This window comes from Trypanosoma conorhini, assembly GCF_003719485.1.
Source record: "Trypanosoma conorhini strain 025E chromosome Unknown Tco_14.4_contig_00023, whole genome shotgun sequence".
In the NCBI taxonomy this organism is placed as follows: Eukaryota; Euglenozoa; class Kinetoplastea; order Trypanosomatida; family Trypanosomatidae; genus Trypanosoma; species Trypanosoma conorhini.
In genome coordinates, this window is record NW_021704110.1 from 19,986 (window position 1) to 35,319 (window position 15,334).

The following is a 15,334-nucleotide window of genomic DNA, read 5'->3' on the forward strand; positions in this document are numbered from 1 at the left end:
ACCTCAGAAAGATTGGGCCAGAGCGATTGGGCCAGAGCGACTGTCTACCCCTCTCTTTTTTTTTTGACCTGAAGCTAAAATGAAAAATTAACTTCCCGGCAACAGTATATGCAGTTCAAACCTCCTGCGTTTATACCGGATTTCGCTCATCAACACATCGCCCACAGAACCGTTTTTTTTTCTTTTTTTTTTCCCGTTTCCATTTTCTCAGAAAAATTAAGAACTGCGGCTTCTCCCCCATCCTATCCCTTTTATAGGTACATGCATGCATACATATATGTATATAAATACTTGAATACGCATCTTGATCCCGCCCTCAACACTTTTTCCATACAGAGGGAAGACACAATGAAGCAAGATTGCAGTTTGGTTCAATGCACCCAAGACTCCAATTCATAAAAGATGTATCCCACACATTCATCAAAAGCAAACAAATGAACTCAAAAGACATTTTATGATAACTGCGTTCCGTATGAGCTTACGAAGTGGCAGTAGTTAGGGCCCGCAACCACCGGACCCCTTCGCGTAGAGGGGAATATAGTAGGGGGGAAGCTGGGGTGAGGATCACAGAAAACGGGAATAGCTGCAATTGCGCCGTCTCGCAATGCGATATCCTTGGAAATCAAAACAAAATTAATGGATGAAACAACATGGGAGTTCAACAAGAGACGCTATCATCCACCCTGCCCCTTTCAGGCGCACGCTACTTCCACACACACTTCTAACAAATGATCGTGCGTGCATGCACTTATTGACTCACTAGTATGATGAATACATGAGATCAAATTCTGTTGTTGCTGTTGTTTTTTTTTTAGTTCCATTTTAATCTTCGCTTCGCCTTCGTTTTTGTTTTTATCACGTCTCCTTTTCCCCCCGCTCACCGGTGCCTCCCACTAACCGTCCCACTCCATGTGGTGTATATAAAACGTTCACACCCCAGACTGATGTTCTCCCTCCCTCCCTCCTTCCCCCCCCCCCCCAACACGCACGGGCCAATTTCATCACAAGTATCGTTTCATAGCCACTTTTCCCACATTTTCTTTTTCGCGTCCTACATTCTTCCATTCATGCCTGGCGTCAGGCGCGGATGAACAAGATACGGCGGCGGAGACGGCCACCCCCAGCCGAGGGATGGCATACCCGCCGTGCTGTACAACGCACCAATGTTAACGGTAGGCATCATTCCCGCCGGCTGCTGTGGTAGGACAGGCGGCGGGAGACCAAAGGTGGGCATAAACGGCGGAGTAGCCACTGGGGTCATTTTTCCCTCCACGTAGGAGCGCTGCGCGGGAGGGGTGTGATGCGAGGACGACGGTGTTCGCGGGCACGCCCGCGCGCCTTCGTTCTCTTGCGCCCTCGCCAAGCAGGCGTAAACGTCGTTAAACAGCCCGTGTGTAATGTCCTTTGTAACCTCGAGGGAGGCCGGGCATTCCACAGAGAAAAGAACCTCAACAGCAGATCCACGCAAAAGCGACGCAAGTTGCTGAATAAAAGAGTAGAGCTCGCTCGGAACTACACTAGCACACGGGTCCGAGCAAAAAACAGTGATGCGCTTAAAATCCACCTGGTACTCCACACCAGAGACAGTCAGCGAGTACCCGCGTTCCCGAATCAGTCGCTGACACACATTATAGGCCTCTGTATCGCGACGGCGAGCGTAATACACTCGCTTCTTACCCTTGTTCATTCCCCGACGAATGACACGTGGAAGTCGCAGTAGCGTCTCCTTGTTGGTCCCAGGCTCCACAGCCTCTAGAGGTTTTGAGGCGTCCTCTGGGTAAAGAACTTCCCGCGGTAGTTGGGCAAAACAACTCGGACGCGATAATTCTTCCCGCATTTGTGAGGTGAGGTCGCCCACAACACGACCCATATTTTCCCCGGAGTGGCTTTCCACAGACACAAGATCCCCAACACCAAAGGTCCCCCATTCACTCTGTGGCACGTAAAAGACACCGTACAACTGCTTAAATTTTACGAGAATGTGTGTCATGATGGAACCCCTCCCCTCGACCTCCCCTCCATCCCGCTCCGATTTCACCTCTCTCTCGCCTTCCACAGGTTCTCGGATTTGGTGAGAAACATCTCTTTGACTGAACAAGCTAAACGACTGCTGATGACCCAGTGGTGCGGTTTCAAACACAGATTCCGTGCAGGACTTATCCTTTCCAATTGGTGTGACGCATCCCTTGCTTTCACTTGCCAACTCTAGACTCTTTTCCGCGTCATTTCCACGCGCCTCCACTTCGCTCCGGTCCCACGCTGCAAGGGAACGCACATGTCGCCTAGGAGGCTGGTCCCTTGACTCATTGGCGCCGGCGATACACTCTGAGGAGACACGACCAAGGCGCAGGTACTCCCTTGTGTCCACTGTGAAGGCCAATTCCGAGCTCACTTCCTTCCACGCGGTTGAGTCCCATGAAAATTGCTCGCGGCTGCTCATTCGTGAATGTGTTGGAGACCGTACACTGCCGTTGTTTAATGAGAAGCTTCCTTGAGAGCGAGAATGGTGTCGTCGGTAACGAGGGTGCACTGTCAGGGTACTCACGAACACCGTGTCTTCTGCTTCCTGTTTGCCCTCCTTTGACACTGTGGTCCGTGTTTGCAACACCGGCGGTGGCTGCTTCACGTCTCGCGCGCCGCAGTGCAAGCCATGCGCCGAAGCCCATTGTGACACATTGTCGCCCATTCTAGTTGTGCTCACGGTCGTGGAATTGTTCGCGTTTTTTGCGCTGCTCTCCTCGTCGCTGGCCATCGGCACTAACCCCACAGGCTTGGCCCCGGCGGCAGCCACAATGGTCTTGCCGTTTTCCTCCTCCATCTATCGCCGGATGTTTGCAATGGCCGCGTCTGCACCTCCTCTCCCCCACCACTACGCTCAGTCACCTCTTCCTACCACTCCCTGCTACCTATCTTTGCGACTCAATTCCCTTTCCTTCGTTTACTTCCTTCTTTCTCTTCCTGCGGCGGCGCTAACACGCTCACTCACTCGCACACACACACTCACTCGCACACACACACGCACGCAGAGGGAAATACACGAAAAACCAACAACAGCAATGAAAAAACAAAAAAACAAAAAACAAAAAAAAACACACAACGCTAAAAATGAGCGTGCGGCACCCCTGCAAAGCCCAAGGAGAATAAATAAGAAACCAAAAAAAAAAGCTACAATGCCTGCCTTGTGGTTGTTGGTATATATATATATATGTGTGTGTGTGTTTTTGTTGTTTATTTCCTGCGGGTTACCGCACAAACGTCTTTCTTTTTGTGTGTGTTCTTCTTCTTTGTTGTGTGTATAGATAGAATATACGGGCCTTCCTTTGGCTGCGCCCCTCAAATTGGGTTGAAATCCTACGCCCGCAGTGTGCTCGCGGGGCCGCGGGCGGCAGAAGAGAAGAGGCGGGGGAGCGAAGCGGGTGGCAGGGCGGCGCCGACGACGCAGTCGTCTCGCATTGACGCGGCTCCACGCATCTTTTCGGCGGCAGCAGGAGGGAAGCTGGAGAAGCGGAAGGAAGCAAGCACGCCTCACCGTTTTTCACGCCTCACCCTGGCGCCGTTGTGAAGAGAAATAGTCACGCCGCGTGCAAACGACACTCCTCCACAACAAGAAAAAAAACGAAGTGAATAATACTATGAAAAATAAAAAGACACAAAAGACTCTGTGGATGCAAGCAACAGTTAATCGGCCTTCCCGTTCGTGTCCTCCGCAGATGGCGTAGTCCATTCAAGTTCTGAAAGAGCCCCTGCCACTCTTTCGTGACGCTCCCATTTAGCCTTTTGCACCGCCCGACGCCGCGCAGTGGCCTCGTTCAGCTCACGGTACCACGCACTGCGTGCCAAGCGCCGTGCCCGGGACGCCCCCGGCGAAGGAAACCGCCGCTGTGCAGAGAGCGTCTCCAGCAGCGAGGACCGTAGCAGCTTGCATGTGGTGTACGCGGCAGAGTGGTGGGCCGCGGCGATGTCAGATACGGCAGCAGTCAAGGCCTGCTCTTCGTTATGCCAGTACCTCCGCAAGGCGTTGCTGTGCAACAAAGGGGCTGAAACAGGAAGAGGAGAATCCACACTCTCTTCTTCTTGCGCGCGTGGCGGCTCTGTTTTGAAGTCCTCTGCCGTGTCTTGGGTGGCATCGCAGCCGGAACGCACCATGGTTGCCAGCGCGGCCAGGAGAAGCGCATCCAATGCGCGTTCGCATCTCTGCGCGTCCAGGCGTTTGCGCACAAGCGCAGCACCGTCTGTGACAGCATTACAAAGGCATCGCACACTCTCATCAATGGCCCGCATACGCCAGGAGAATCGCGAGCACGCGTCGGAAACGGCGCGCTGGGATCTTCCTAGGGTAAGCAGGACACCGCCAAGTGCGGCCTGTATCGGCCGGCCGAGCGCCGGCGCCGCGCCAACACCGTCCAGAGAGGTGCTTGAAGAAAAATCCGGCGGCGGGGACGAGCAGCGACCCACGATGTTGGGCGTCACCACCTCGGAGAGGGCAGCCACCGCCGTTTTCTCGTGTGAGTCGTGCTTGGTGGTCTCCAGCGTCACCGCAATGGCTGTTAAGAGCTGCAGCACGCGCTGCTGGCTCTGTCGCAGCTGCTCCCACCGCCGCAGCTCGCCTTCCACCCGGCGCATGGCCTCCTGCGGAGTTGTAGTCGAGGCCATAGATGTCTTTCTTCCGCAGCACAACAACACGCCCCGACACAAAAAGAAAAATGAAAAGAAAACCGCATCCCTCTGTTAGTTCTCTTTTGCCTTCAACACGGCAGAGAAAAAGTACACAGAGGCATTCCCGGCCAGAGATCGATATGCAAGCTGCGCGCACGCGACTGGATGCAACTCACCTCCACTGACGCTCGCCGACGCACACGCTTGAACTGGCCGGTGTGGGGCCTCGAGGCGGGGCATGTGTGGCCCACCGCGCCGCAGAACTTCACCCGGAAATTGGAACGGCATCATCATCAACAACAGGAAGAAGACCCAAGAGAAGCAGCTTGTGCTTCTTTTTTTTTTTTCTTATCCGCCGTTATGTGTCGTCGCTGAACACCCACACCCACCCACACACTCGCACAGGTATTCACAGTGTGGGTAGAAACAACCGGAGGGGCCTCGCACTTGCATTCCGCAGCAAGTCAGTCAAAAAGCAATGAGCCACCTGCAAAGGACTTCAAAAGATAAAAAAGCAACACGCTTTAATTCGCGACCGTGCGGGGGTTCTCTATATTATAGATCTCCCCTGCCGCGCGCTCCCTCCCTCTCCTTCTCTTTCTCCCTCTCTCTCTTTGTCCCCCACTCGCTCGCTATTTTTACTTGTGTGCCAGACGTCTCTATAGCAGCAGCAAAGGGGCAGAGGCGACCAGCCGCACCTCAACACCCACACACACACACACGCACGCACAGGCACATCCATGCACCCCGCACACCGCCCTTCCCACCCCCCTCCACAGCTAGCAGCTCAGTGTCATTCGCCGAAAGTTGATGTACATGGAGGCACTGTTGAAGAAGTGCACAAACGCCGCCGCCAGAACAAACACGTGCCATATCTGGTGGCTTGAGAGGTACACGTCAAACTTTCCAGGGAAAAAGACCTCGGGAATCTGAAAGGCATACACAAACACCCCCACCCCGTACAAGGCCATCATCAGCAGCAGTCCCTCCACGAAGGAGGAAGAGACGCTGCCAGGGAGCAGGAGGTAGAGGTGGGTGATGGGGAAGAGGCCACTGCTCACCATGCAAACATAGAACAAAGTTCGGCAGTTTGCATACTGCTGCTGCGTCCATTGCCTGAAAAAAGGACCCAGCAAGCCAATAATTCCCAGTGTGGAAATCATGCTCAAATACGTCAAACGCCACAACGGCTCACACGTGAAAGCAAAGTAGCAGAAGGGGAGAAACGAGCCAACCACAAGAAATGTGATACCAAAATAGTCCAGCGCATGCGCCCAAGAATATACGGTGCTGCTCTTGTGCGCCAGCAGTGTGTGAAACAGACAACTGCACAGCATGCACATCAGACATCCAAAGGAATATGCCGCAAAGAGAAAGAAGGTTAGTCCCTTCGATTCAGTATGGCTAGTGGCGAGTGTGCGTTCGTCAGCGTGTTGCTGATGCGAAGAGGGAATAAGTACAATTACAAAGAACCAGGCAATGACAAAAATAAAGGCCACAAAGCCAATAAGATGGGTCCAAATGTTGAATGTTTCGTTGTGAAGAGCCAATATGCTGCGTACACACATTCGTGCGGTGTATCCCACACGGTATCCCGTTAAAATGTACACGTTGTCGGAAAGATGCTTCGGCGCCTGATCAATAGTGTACAAGGGAAGCTCGGGATTGTTGTTGTACGGTGTCCGTTTCAGCGCATCCAGCGCGAAGTCTTGTTGCCCCGGTGGTGTGCTCTTGCTGTCACCTTCCTGAGCCTTCAGCCGCGCTGCAGCGCCGCCACCGTTCTTGGCCTGTCGCATCTCTTACTGAAGAAAATACGCAATGGTAGGAGGTAACGTATGCGTTGCTGTTGTTTTCGTTGTTGGTGCCGGTGCACGACGCGCAAGCATGCGTGCGCACAGCGAGAGGTGGAAGAGGCAGCGACAGCAGGAGGAGGGAAGAGGTTAGCGAATGCCCGTGGCCATTGGAGCACGCGTCGCGGGTTCCAAAGCGACTCAAAAGTGCAGAAAGGGCAGGGCTCCTCCACCCACCGAGCCTCAGGACGCGGCAAGGCGACTACCGCAAAGTACCACCGCGGGAGAAAGAAAGAGATCCAACGAAACGCCCGTCAGAGCGGGGTGTGGGTGGGCGGGTGGGTAAAGGGAGGGACTGTGGCACACGTCTTGGCTTACGGCTCATTGGGGATTCGCAAAGACGCGGTAGGAAGAAAAAAAACAACAACAACACACACACACACACACACGCACAATCAGTCAACACGCACCTCGGCTCAGCGCCCACTGTTGGTAGAGTGACGTGCACGCAAAAAAGTGGACGCATGCCGCGGCAAAAACAAGTGCGTGCCATATTTGATGGCTGCTGAGAAACAAATCAAACTCGCCCGGATACCAACGCTCGGGAATCCGCAGGCTGTAGAACAACACACCCGTCCCGTAAAGAAGAAACATGAGGGCAATACCAACCACCGGTTGCAGCGTCTCTGCATTGTGAGGTTTGAGTAGAATATTGTGCACAAACGGCACAACTCCAGTGAAAACTGTGGCGACGTAAATAATAAGACGCAGCCAGTGAAACTTCACGTCACGCAACCAGGGCAAGGCAGACACGCCAAGGCATAACCCACCAAGAACGCCGATGCACACCATGTAGATCGCCCGAGAGAAGGGTTCACAATAAAATCCAAAATAGAGCGGCGGATAAAAACTCGCCACGATAAGTACACTGATGCCGTAGTAGTCCATTTGTTCCACCAACGACAACAGCATCCGATCGCGGTGGCCCAAGAACAAGTGATAGACGGTGCTGCACCCCATGCAAAGCAGGCACGCAAAGCAAAACGTGCCGTAGATAACGCACTGTACAACGTCCTCATGGGTGAAAAAGACAACCGAGAAAAACAAGATGGTTAACACCCAAAATACGATAAATCCCACACCATGCGACCAGACATTGAGTGTTTCGTTGTGCAGCGCGAAAAGGCTGCGCAAACACATACGCGTGGTATAACACGCTCTATACCCAGTAATGATATACGGATTCCCTTTGAGATGCTGTGGAACACACAAATCGTCCCTGCTGTACAGCGGCAGCGAGACAGAGGACTTACGCATTCCAGTTGAGCTACCAACTCCCTCCTTCTTATTCGTCGTCTCCGTATTCCTTACTTCAGCGCCTCTGTTCCGGTCAAAGGCAGCAGAAATCCCCATAGGGGCATACACGCACACACTCGCGCCGGTTTTCTCGTCAAACAACTGTCTTTTTTTTTTTTCAAATTGAAGTAATAATGGAAAAAAAAAAAGCAACAACATAAAGAGAGCAGAGTGTGAAGTCGACACGTGCATGCGCAGAGGAGCAGATAAATAAACAAATTCTTTTTGTATAAGTGTGCATTCGCACAATTAAAAACGGCGAAAAGGAAAGGAGATTATTCCCAGACACACACACATACGCACACAACCTGCCACAATATCGTTCCTTCCCTCATTTCCCAAACAAGTAAGCGGAAGCATCACAGTGCCACATCAGACGACAACGCCTCCCAGGCAGCTCGCACCTTTGCTATTCCTTCACTGGCAGAGAACACGGCCGCAGCAGCATCGTTCTGCAGCACCAATAACCTCGTTGCACAGGACAAGACAACTAGTTTCTCATCACCACCAGACGCGTCCCATGAACGTTTTCGCCTCATCTGCTGTTCAGTATGACGAGCTCCATGAAGGTACATCGACAGGTGAGGAGCGATAACGCAATCACCGCGGAAAAAACGACTCCGCTCCGCGTTCCGGCGCACTGCGATGCCGTTGGTTTGCGCCGAGTCGGGCAATATAAAAACAAAGGACAGTGGGCGTGTGGCTGGCGTGTCCTCCAGCCACTGCAAGGCGCGTTCCAAGCCGGCGCCAATCACCTCATGGTCGAAAGGCGGATTCGCCTCAAGTGACAGCGAATCGCCATCCAAGGGCAGCGACGGCGCGGATGCAAAAAAATTGCCGCAAGAACCAAAGAAAGCATCTGTGTCAGGAAACGCGGAGAAATACCGCGGCAGCGTGCAATTCAACGGACTCGCGAAGCATTCCACTGTCACGTGAAAGGCACTGGCTAACGAGGCAAATACACCGGGGGGAACAGCTGCGTGCCATCCGGACTCCAGCTGCCACTCCCCACCGCTCAGCCCGGCGTACCGCAGTAGAACTAGAGCCAGGGAGAAACCAAAGTGGCCATCCTCGCAGCATGAGGCCAACCGCCGCAACCGGGCCACGTGTTCCGCTTGAATCTCCAAGGTGATGAGTACCTCGTGCGAATCCTGCTGCACCGTTTCACTTGGACAAACGGCATGAAACCACCCCTCGTCAGTTTTGTCGCAGATGTGAATTTTCAGCTGCACCGTGTCACACCCGTCGCGTTGGGTGAGTGTGAGTTCCTTGAGCTCGATAGCCGTCCTCTCTCGCCTCAGGCACGCTTTAAGCTCCGCCAAGCGCCTGCGCTCCTCGTAGAAGAGAATGAGCAGTTTGTCTGTCAGCGCCCAAGCCTTACGCCGCTTTTGGTTAAACGAAGTAAGCAGCTTTGTGGATGCGCCGCAGAGTTTTTCAAGAAACCAATTCGGCGCGCTCCTTGAGGTACGGCGCGGTTGAATGCATTCGACTGCTGGCAACAGCTCGTCATGAAAGAGGGGGGCCTCCTCGGCCAGCCTCAACTCATCCACAGGAACCTCATGCCTGGAGTCCTCCTCATTCTTGCCGAGTAGTATTCCCAAGACGCGACCCTTCGTGAGTGCAACACCTGCAAGCGTGTATGTGGCAGACGACAAATTTGGCGACCCTTTTCCCTCGCAGACGTTGGCGCGGCGATGAACGTCCAGCACAGGATGCACCCAGTGGCGGGTGTCACGCTCCGTCAGGCCCTGCGCAACGGCAGCCTGCAGACCCTCAAAAATAACCGCCGTCATTAGACCCCTGCAGTCGTTTCGCTCGATCGGGAGTTCGCCTGCCACGAGAGCCGCAAGCGTCTTCGCCAGGCGACACGCACTGCTGTAGCGAAGCAACTCCGTCAAAAGCCTCACTGTGAGTAGCGAGGCGCCACAGGCACAGGCTTCCTCCACCGCGCCCATTTCGCTGCGCCCCGCTACCAAACGCAAAAAAGGCAAAAGAAGCAACAAGGAGGAATAGCCCCAACTGCCCACCACCCTCCGCTTCGCTTCCAACACACAGAGAAAGAGAGTGAGAGTAAAAAAAACACACACACACACACACATAAACAAAAAAAAAGTTTTTTGCCCCGCACGCTTCTGAGAGCAAAGCCGCGTTTGCAGGTTTAACTCTATTCGCGATTTCTGCATGCGTGGAAAATTCGTAAAACGACACATCAACCGTGCGATTGTCTTTTGAACGGGCACGGGGAGAAGTTGCTGTTGGGCCCAATTTTTCCTTCACAGTTGATCCGCGGTGTCCAAACTCTTCAGAGCGGCGTCGGTGACCAACGCCAGCGGCGCCCATTGTTTCGGTTACGGGTGGACTGCGGAGTTCCTCGGCGTCCAGGAAAAGACAGCGCCTGCGGTGGCAGACTCGTTGACAACATCCCTTGAGGCCTCATCGTGAACAAAGCGCCCAAAGAGGCATTGACCAACCTCAATGATTGTTCGCATGAGGCTTGCCTGTTGAAGTGTCCTGCTCGGCTCAAGTTTGGGGAGACGGCGCAAACGTTGTCGTCGTCGTGTCCATAGTGGCAGTTCAAGCGCGTGGAGGCTTGACATTTGTGTCACAACGCGAGGAGTCTCCGTTGAAACTCGAGCATCAGTTCGTGCAGCAGCAGCTCCTTGCACACATCAAATGTCTCGTCCTCTTTTCGACACGCAAGCATCGCCTTTAGTTGTGCATATTGCTCCTCTCTGCATTTGCTTACGAGAGCGCCAATGCCTGGCTGCAGGTTACCAGTCTTTTTTAATTCCTCCATGTGACGCTGCACAGCCGCACGAAGACGCAGATCCGCCTGGTGAAGCCAACCACTACGGGAGGCCTTCACTGAATCACACAGTTGTTGCTGGCTCTGCTTGTCCCTCTCTTTTTCTCGTCTCTTCGTCTCACTTTCAAAGAGGGCTTTGCCTTGCTCCTCCAACTCTTCCATTACGTCCTGTGAAAGGAGTCGTTCCAAAAGCCTTTGGGCAAGCGCTGCTGGAGGTAAACCACAGCTTGCGTTCACATCCTCAAGCCGTATCACTGGCCACGGGGCAGTGGACTGCCGAGGCAGCGTCACCCAGCAATTATCGTCCACTCGAGGCTTGGCAGAAACGTCAAGGCCAACATCAAAAGACTCACTCATACTTGCAATGACATGAGGAGGAACATATTGTGGTGTCTCGATGCGGTGTTCATTGCGCCCGAGACAAACCTCAAGTGGCGTATTCAGTCTCACCTCCACCATGTTTACAAAAACAATGTCGTCAGGGAGACGGAAGCCGCCTTCGCTCTTTGCCTTATTGCGCCCCCAATAATGTCGGAGCAGCTCCTTGTCCAAGTCTCTGCAAAGCTTCCAGTAGGACGCCCTCATGCTTCGATATGATAAGGTGTCCACCAAAAACACAAATCGTGTCGTGGGTGTTCCCGTTTTTGACCCATTCCTCGTCCTGTCCTCCTCCTCAGCGGTTTGCAGGCATTGGCGCAGCCGCTGTGACGCCGCCTCACGCACCTCGTTGCAGGCCCTTTTCCACGTTTCTGGGGTGAAGGCCGCCCCACCACCTTGCATCGCATTCTCCTCGTCATTGGAAGACATGAATGTGTCCAGTTCAAGCACCTCCTCAATCACTCCACAGGATTGAGCATCTGCGCCCTCCCCCGCGGGCTTACCCGCCCCTGCAAGTTGCTTTAACGCCAGGCCCAGCGTCGATTTTCCCGCCCCTGGGAGCCCAGAAAGGAGAACGAGGCAAACCTTCATGTGGAAGCGAGTGTTTCACGCCATGCACTCACCTACACACACCTCCCCCCACCCGCGTCTTTTTTTTCTCTTCCACGGACACTTTTCACAGAGCATTCAGCCGCATACACGAACAGACCAGGCGTCAAGGAAACGGAAGAAAGGGCAGAATACGAATTGCCCACACAGCAAAAGTTTATTTATTTATCTTCGTTGCTTCCGCCCCTCCTTCTCCTTCACTCCACCTGCTCTTCAGACAAGACACACACAGAAAAAAAAAAAAAGCTGTTGAAGAATACAAAAGAACGAAAAGAGAAAACATCCTTGCCGCGACCCGGGATCGAACCAGGGACCTTCAGATCTTCAGTCTGACGCTCTCCCAACTGAGCTATCGCGGCGCCGCGCGGCTCTTCCCCTTCACCTTTCTTTCCCTCCATCGCCCCCTCCCTCCGCTTGTCAGTCGTACAATACAGAACCGCGCCGAAGCGCCAGTATCACCTTCTTCAAGCAAACAGAACGGGCCGTTTCTTCCACTGAAGCTGCGGTGTCCGACTTCGGCTTCGCCGCGTCGCCGCCGCCCGCCGTGCCTAGAATCTCTGTGATGAGTGTGATCAGATAGACCCGCAGGTCGGGGTCATCGATGAGGTCGGCGCAGGAGAAGATGTCACCGACGCATTTGGGGGTCAAAATAGCTCCATCTTCCGTGTCCTGCTGGAGAGCCTTTTGCCGCTCCGTCAGGTGCCACGTCCCACGGTTGCCGCACGCCCGGGCATTTCGAAGAGTGTGCTTCAAAGCCAGCTGGAGCGTCCCAAGCTCAAGCGACGTGAGTTGGCCCGGCAGGGCGGAGGAGAGATTGGACAACGTCCGCTGTGCGTGGAACCACACACCAGGCGACAAGAATTGCCTATTCCTATGCAAAAACCCACATGCCGTGGAAATAAGGAGTTTGTTGCGTCGCAAATTTGCATAGAAAACCCTCTTGTTTGTGAAGGCTGAAACCACGAGCGAATGAAACAGCGGGAGTAGGACATCCAAAAACTCCTGACTTAACCTCTCATCGACATCCCGCACGACCCCATCCTTTGCCGCCTTGCCTGTTTGCCCATTCATAGCCAACTTTTCGGCAATCCAATTTTTCTTCGCAAACCGCAGCATCGGCACCAGGTAGCGGTCAGTGGGAGTTCGCGGAATCGGTGAAAGCGTTGCCCGCACCGCAACCAACCACATTGCCTGCGCGCTGCGTCGCAAGTATTTCCAGGTGTTATGCCCACAAGTTCCGCTAAACTGCATCTGCGGCTCACGTGGGGCAACCTTTTCAGCGGCAAACGACGTCGTCACGGTTATTACTTGTTTCCCTAACCGCCTCGCCTGCTTTAGGGTGGCGAAGAAGTGGGACATCTCGCGGTAAACGACGGCACCCCGCTCGATTGTCAGACTCCGTTGCTCCCAATTCATCTCCCGCAGAATGGCGGCATCGGTGGCGTGCCGCAGTGCCACGGACGCCGCCGTCAACACCTCTCTGTCCACCACATGAAAACGCACCGCGCGAAGCGTCAGGTCCAGGCAATGCTGTGCAGTGTGTGAGTTGATTTCCTGCACCTTGCTCGGCACCGATCGGAGTGCGGTGAGAATGAGCTCACGCACCTTCGTGGTGTACTGCGGGTTGGAGGTAAAGTCAAACAGCTCCAGCATCTGTAACAGCACGGCGATGAGAAAAGGCGTGGCCGCTAGTGAATCGTGGTGAAGCAGCTTCATGGCAATCGCGTGAAACAAATTCTTCAGCGCGGCATCCTCCGCCCTCTTGGACTCCCTCGCCTGGATTTCACGCAACAGCGCAGTGAAGGCAACGATGGCGGGGATGAGCGCCGCCGCGCACTCCTCATCCGACAAGGGCCTGTCCAACATGCGCAGAATCCGCTCAGCCAACAACTGTGACACCGTGGCCAACATGTGTTGATCGACACAGTCGTTTCTTTGAAGGAACCGCACAAAATCTGCTGATTCGCGAATAAATTCGGAATCCAGCGCGTCATCGACCGTCAGGACCTCCCTAAGCAGCAGTAACGTGGCTGCAAGCTCCTTTGGGGTTTCTAGGGGTGGGAAGAACCTCGTAAACGACATGCGTGTTCGCGCGCCGTTCCGCGACGCCGCCACCACCGCCGTGGAAGCATACGCCGCATCCAACGCGGCCAAAATTCGATTTCCTCCCGAAATCAACTGCTCACGTAAGTGAGCCCCACAGTCACCACGAAGCGTGAGAGCCACGTCAACAAGCAGCAGCCGCAGCATTTTGTGCGGCATTGTCGACAAGGCCTCGGGAGTTGTCAGCATGCCAATCCAGAGTTCTACGGCCTCGCGCTTTGCTGGAGCTTGCAAGGCGCATAACAAACCCGCCAGCGCAATTGGAAAACTAAACTGATTGTGGAAAGTCAAACCCATTGGCTCATAGCGGCTTGCCTTTTGCCGCCACAGCTGCACCCCGAAGCCATGCAGTCGGGTGTCACAGCAGCCAATAAGATATCCCATGAGGGCCCAGTCGTCTGCCCGCGGTGGTGCATCGTCTTGACGAAACGCAGGGAGGGATTGTACGCCTTGCACCACACGCTCCACGATGTGTGTAGAGAGTGGCGTCAAGGTGGGGGCTGCCTCCGTGCCATTATCCTTCCAACGGGCCGCCCGTGACACCGTGACGTGGCGAAGCGTGGAAATAAGGAACAGCAGCTCTGGTTTCTCAAAGTTTTTCCCCCTTCGTTTATGCATTTCCTTCTGCGACAAAACGGCATTGGCGGCCCCCTCGCGTATGCCCTGCTCGACCCTTGGCATCCTGCGAACGACGCGCCGCAGAAGTTCCTCCACAAGAGCGTCCTCCTGCTCCAACGCCACCGCGGAATCCACCTGTGCGGGGTCCCGCCGCTGGCGCAGTAGTTTTCGCGCCATTGTTAATATGAGAGGAGTGGGAAGGTCCTGATTGACGCTAACGAGGCGAATAACCCGCCGCTGCGCCTCGTCGAGCTCCGCATCGTCCATCGCGCGGTCAACGAAAAAGGACAGAAGTATTTTCGTGCTTAACTGGGCGTCGTTCGCAAACAGTGTGGAGGCGTGCGGGCAGTGCAACACAATCCGCGTCATGTTCAGTCTGTCCGTGTGGCTCCGCAGACCCAACGGAACGCTCTGCGTAAACTTGATGACGGTGCGAGCATGCACCTGAAAGAAATTTGGCTGAGGGGCCTCAAAGTGGCGTGTCAACAGCTGCAGAAGCTTTGACACGGAAACCATTTCCCATGCAAGCCACTGCCTACCCACGCGGAGGCCCTTGGTTGCAGAGATGCTCCCTTTCTCCTTTTTATTTTTATTTAGCTGTTTGAAGGGCCCAACACGCGTGGCACGAGGTGGAAAACAAACAACAATAACAACAACAATAATAACTAAAAGAGACGCCAACAAACATCAACGGTTACGCAGAGGAAAAGCTACGGCCGTGTCACTGCTCACCCGTTGGGCGAGCACCGAGGCGATGTAGAACGCAGCCGCCGCCAACAAAATAGTGGCAGAGCCGCATGTTTTGTGCACATGATAAATGCAGAAAAAAAATTGTAGCACAAAACAAAAAAATAAAATAAAATAAAATAAAAACGGTGGCACAAAACAAGAAAAATGGTAGCAAAAAAAAAAATAAACAACAAAAACAACGAAAGTATTCCTATCTCTGACAAACATGGAGGGGGAAGCATACACGCGGCTTTCGCCCTCCGGCAGCAAAACTCGGGTTGTTTTATGT

General features: G+C 53.9%; 7 protein-coding genes and 1 non-coding gene across 8 annotated transcripts, besides 13 other annotated features; all 8 read right to left on the bottom strand.

Moving 5' to 3' along the window:
- Window positions 1-172: 172 nt before the first annotated feature.
- Window positions 173-192: a microsatellite.
- A 594-nt stretch (window positions 193-786) lies between these two features.
- Window positions 787-854: a microsatellite.
- Window positions 855-949: 95 nt separating this feature from the next.
- Window positions 950-980: a microsatellite.
- A 71-nt stretch (window positions 981-1,051) lies between these two features.
- On the bottom strand, window positions 1,052-2,818 carry Tco025E_00840 (uncharacterized protein; the record flags this gene model as incomplete). Its single annotated transcript, XM_029367780.1, has 1 exon — window positions 1,052-2,818. One exon carries the CDS (start codon window positions 2,816-2,818, stop codon window positions 1,052-1,054), a length of 1,767 nt encoding a protein of 588 aa, XP_029232084.1.
- A 111-nt stretch (window positions 2,819-2,929) lies between these two features.
- Window positions 2,930-2,960: a microsatellite.
- A 12-nt stretch (window positions 2,961-2,972) lies between these two features.
- Window positions 2,973-3,025: a microsatellite.
- Window positions 3,026-3,036: 11 nt separating this feature from the next.
- Window positions 3,037-3,059: a sequence feature (A-rich).
- Window positions 3,060-3,090: a microsatellite.
- A 588-nt stretch (window positions 3,091-3,678) lies between these two features.
- On the bottom strand, window positions 3,679-4,653 carry Tco025E_00841 (uncharacterized protein; the record flags this gene model as incomplete). Its single annotated transcript, XM_029367781.1, has 1 exon — window positions 3,679-4,653. One exon carries the CDS (start codon window positions 4,651-4,653, stop codon window positions 3,679-3,681), a length of 975 nt encoding a protein of 324 aa, XP_029232085.1.
- A 585-nt stretch (window positions 4,654-5,238) lies between these two features.
- Window positions 5,239-5,276: a microsatellite.
- Window positions 5,277-5,358: 82 nt separating this feature from the next.
- Window positions 5,359-5,411: a microsatellite.
- A 24-nt stretch (window positions 5,412-5,435) lies between these two features.
- Tco025E_00842 (adiponectin receptor protein 1) lies at window positions 5,436-6,452 on the bottom strand (the record flags this gene model as incomplete). Its single annotated transcript, XM_029367782.1, has 1 exon — window positions 5,436-6,452. The coding sequence occupies one exon, from the start codon at window positions 6,450-6,452 to the stop codon at window positions 5,436-5,438; it is 1,017 nt and encodes a 338-aa protein (XP_029232086.1).
- Window positions 6,453-6,905: 453 nt separating this feature from the next.
- On the bottom strand, window positions 6,906-7,859 carry Tco025E_00843 (adiponectin receptor protein 1; the record flags this gene model as incomplete). The annotated part of the gene is made up of 1 exon (XM_029367783.1): window positions 6,906-7,859. One exon carries the CDS (start codon window positions 7,857-7,859, stop codon window positions 6,906-6,908), a length of 954 nt encoding a protein of 317 aa, XP_029232087.1.
- A 225-nt stretch (window positions 7,860-8,084) lies between these two features.
- Window positions 8,085-8,108: a microsatellite.
- A 53-nt stretch (window positions 8,109-8,161) lies between these two features.
- On the bottom strand, window positions 8,162-9,757 carry Tco025E_00844 (putative phosphorylated CTD-interacting factor 1-like; the record flags this gene model as incomplete). The annotated part of the gene is made up of 1 exon (XM_029367784.1): window positions 8,162-9,757. One exon carries the CDS (start codon window positions 9,755-9,757, stop codon window positions 8,162-8,164), a length of 1,596 nt encoding a protein of 531 aa, XP_029232088.1.
- A 124-nt stretch (window positions 9,758-9,881) lies between these two features.
- Window positions 9,882-9,906: a microsatellite.
- A 498-nt stretch (window positions 9,907-10,404) lies between these two features.
- On the bottom strand, window positions 10,405-11,577 carry Tco025E_00845 (uncharacterized protein; the record flags this gene model as incomplete). The annotated part of the gene is made up of 1 exon (XM_029367785.1): window positions 10,405-11,577. The coding sequence occupies one exon, from the start codon at window positions 11,575-11,577 to the stop codon at window positions 10,405-10,407; it is 1,173 nt and encodes a 390-aa protein (XP_029232089.1).
- Window positions 11,578-11,881: 304 nt separating this feature from the next.
- Tco025E_00846 lies at window positions 11,882-11,954 on the bottom strand. Its single transcript has one exon. It is a non-coding gene; the product is annotated as a tRNA-Phe (tRNA).
- A 58-nt stretch (window positions 11,955-12,012) lies between these two features.
- Tco025E_00847 (uncharacterized protein) lies at window positions 12,013-14,832 on the bottom strand (the record flags this gene model as incomplete). The annotated part of the gene is made up of 1 exon (XM_029367786.1): window positions 12,013-14,832. The coding sequence occupies one exon, from the start codon at window positions 14,830-14,832 to the stop codon at window positions 12,013-12,015; it is 2,820 nt and encodes a 939-aa protein (XP_029232090.1).
- Window positions 14,833-14,951: 119 nt separating this feature from the next.
- Window positions 14,952-15,008: a microsatellite.
- Window positions 15,009-15,154: 146 nt separating this feature from the next.
- Window positions 15,155-15,245: a sequence feature (A-rich).
- The last annotated feature ends 89 nt before the right edge of the window (window positions 15,246-15,334 follow it).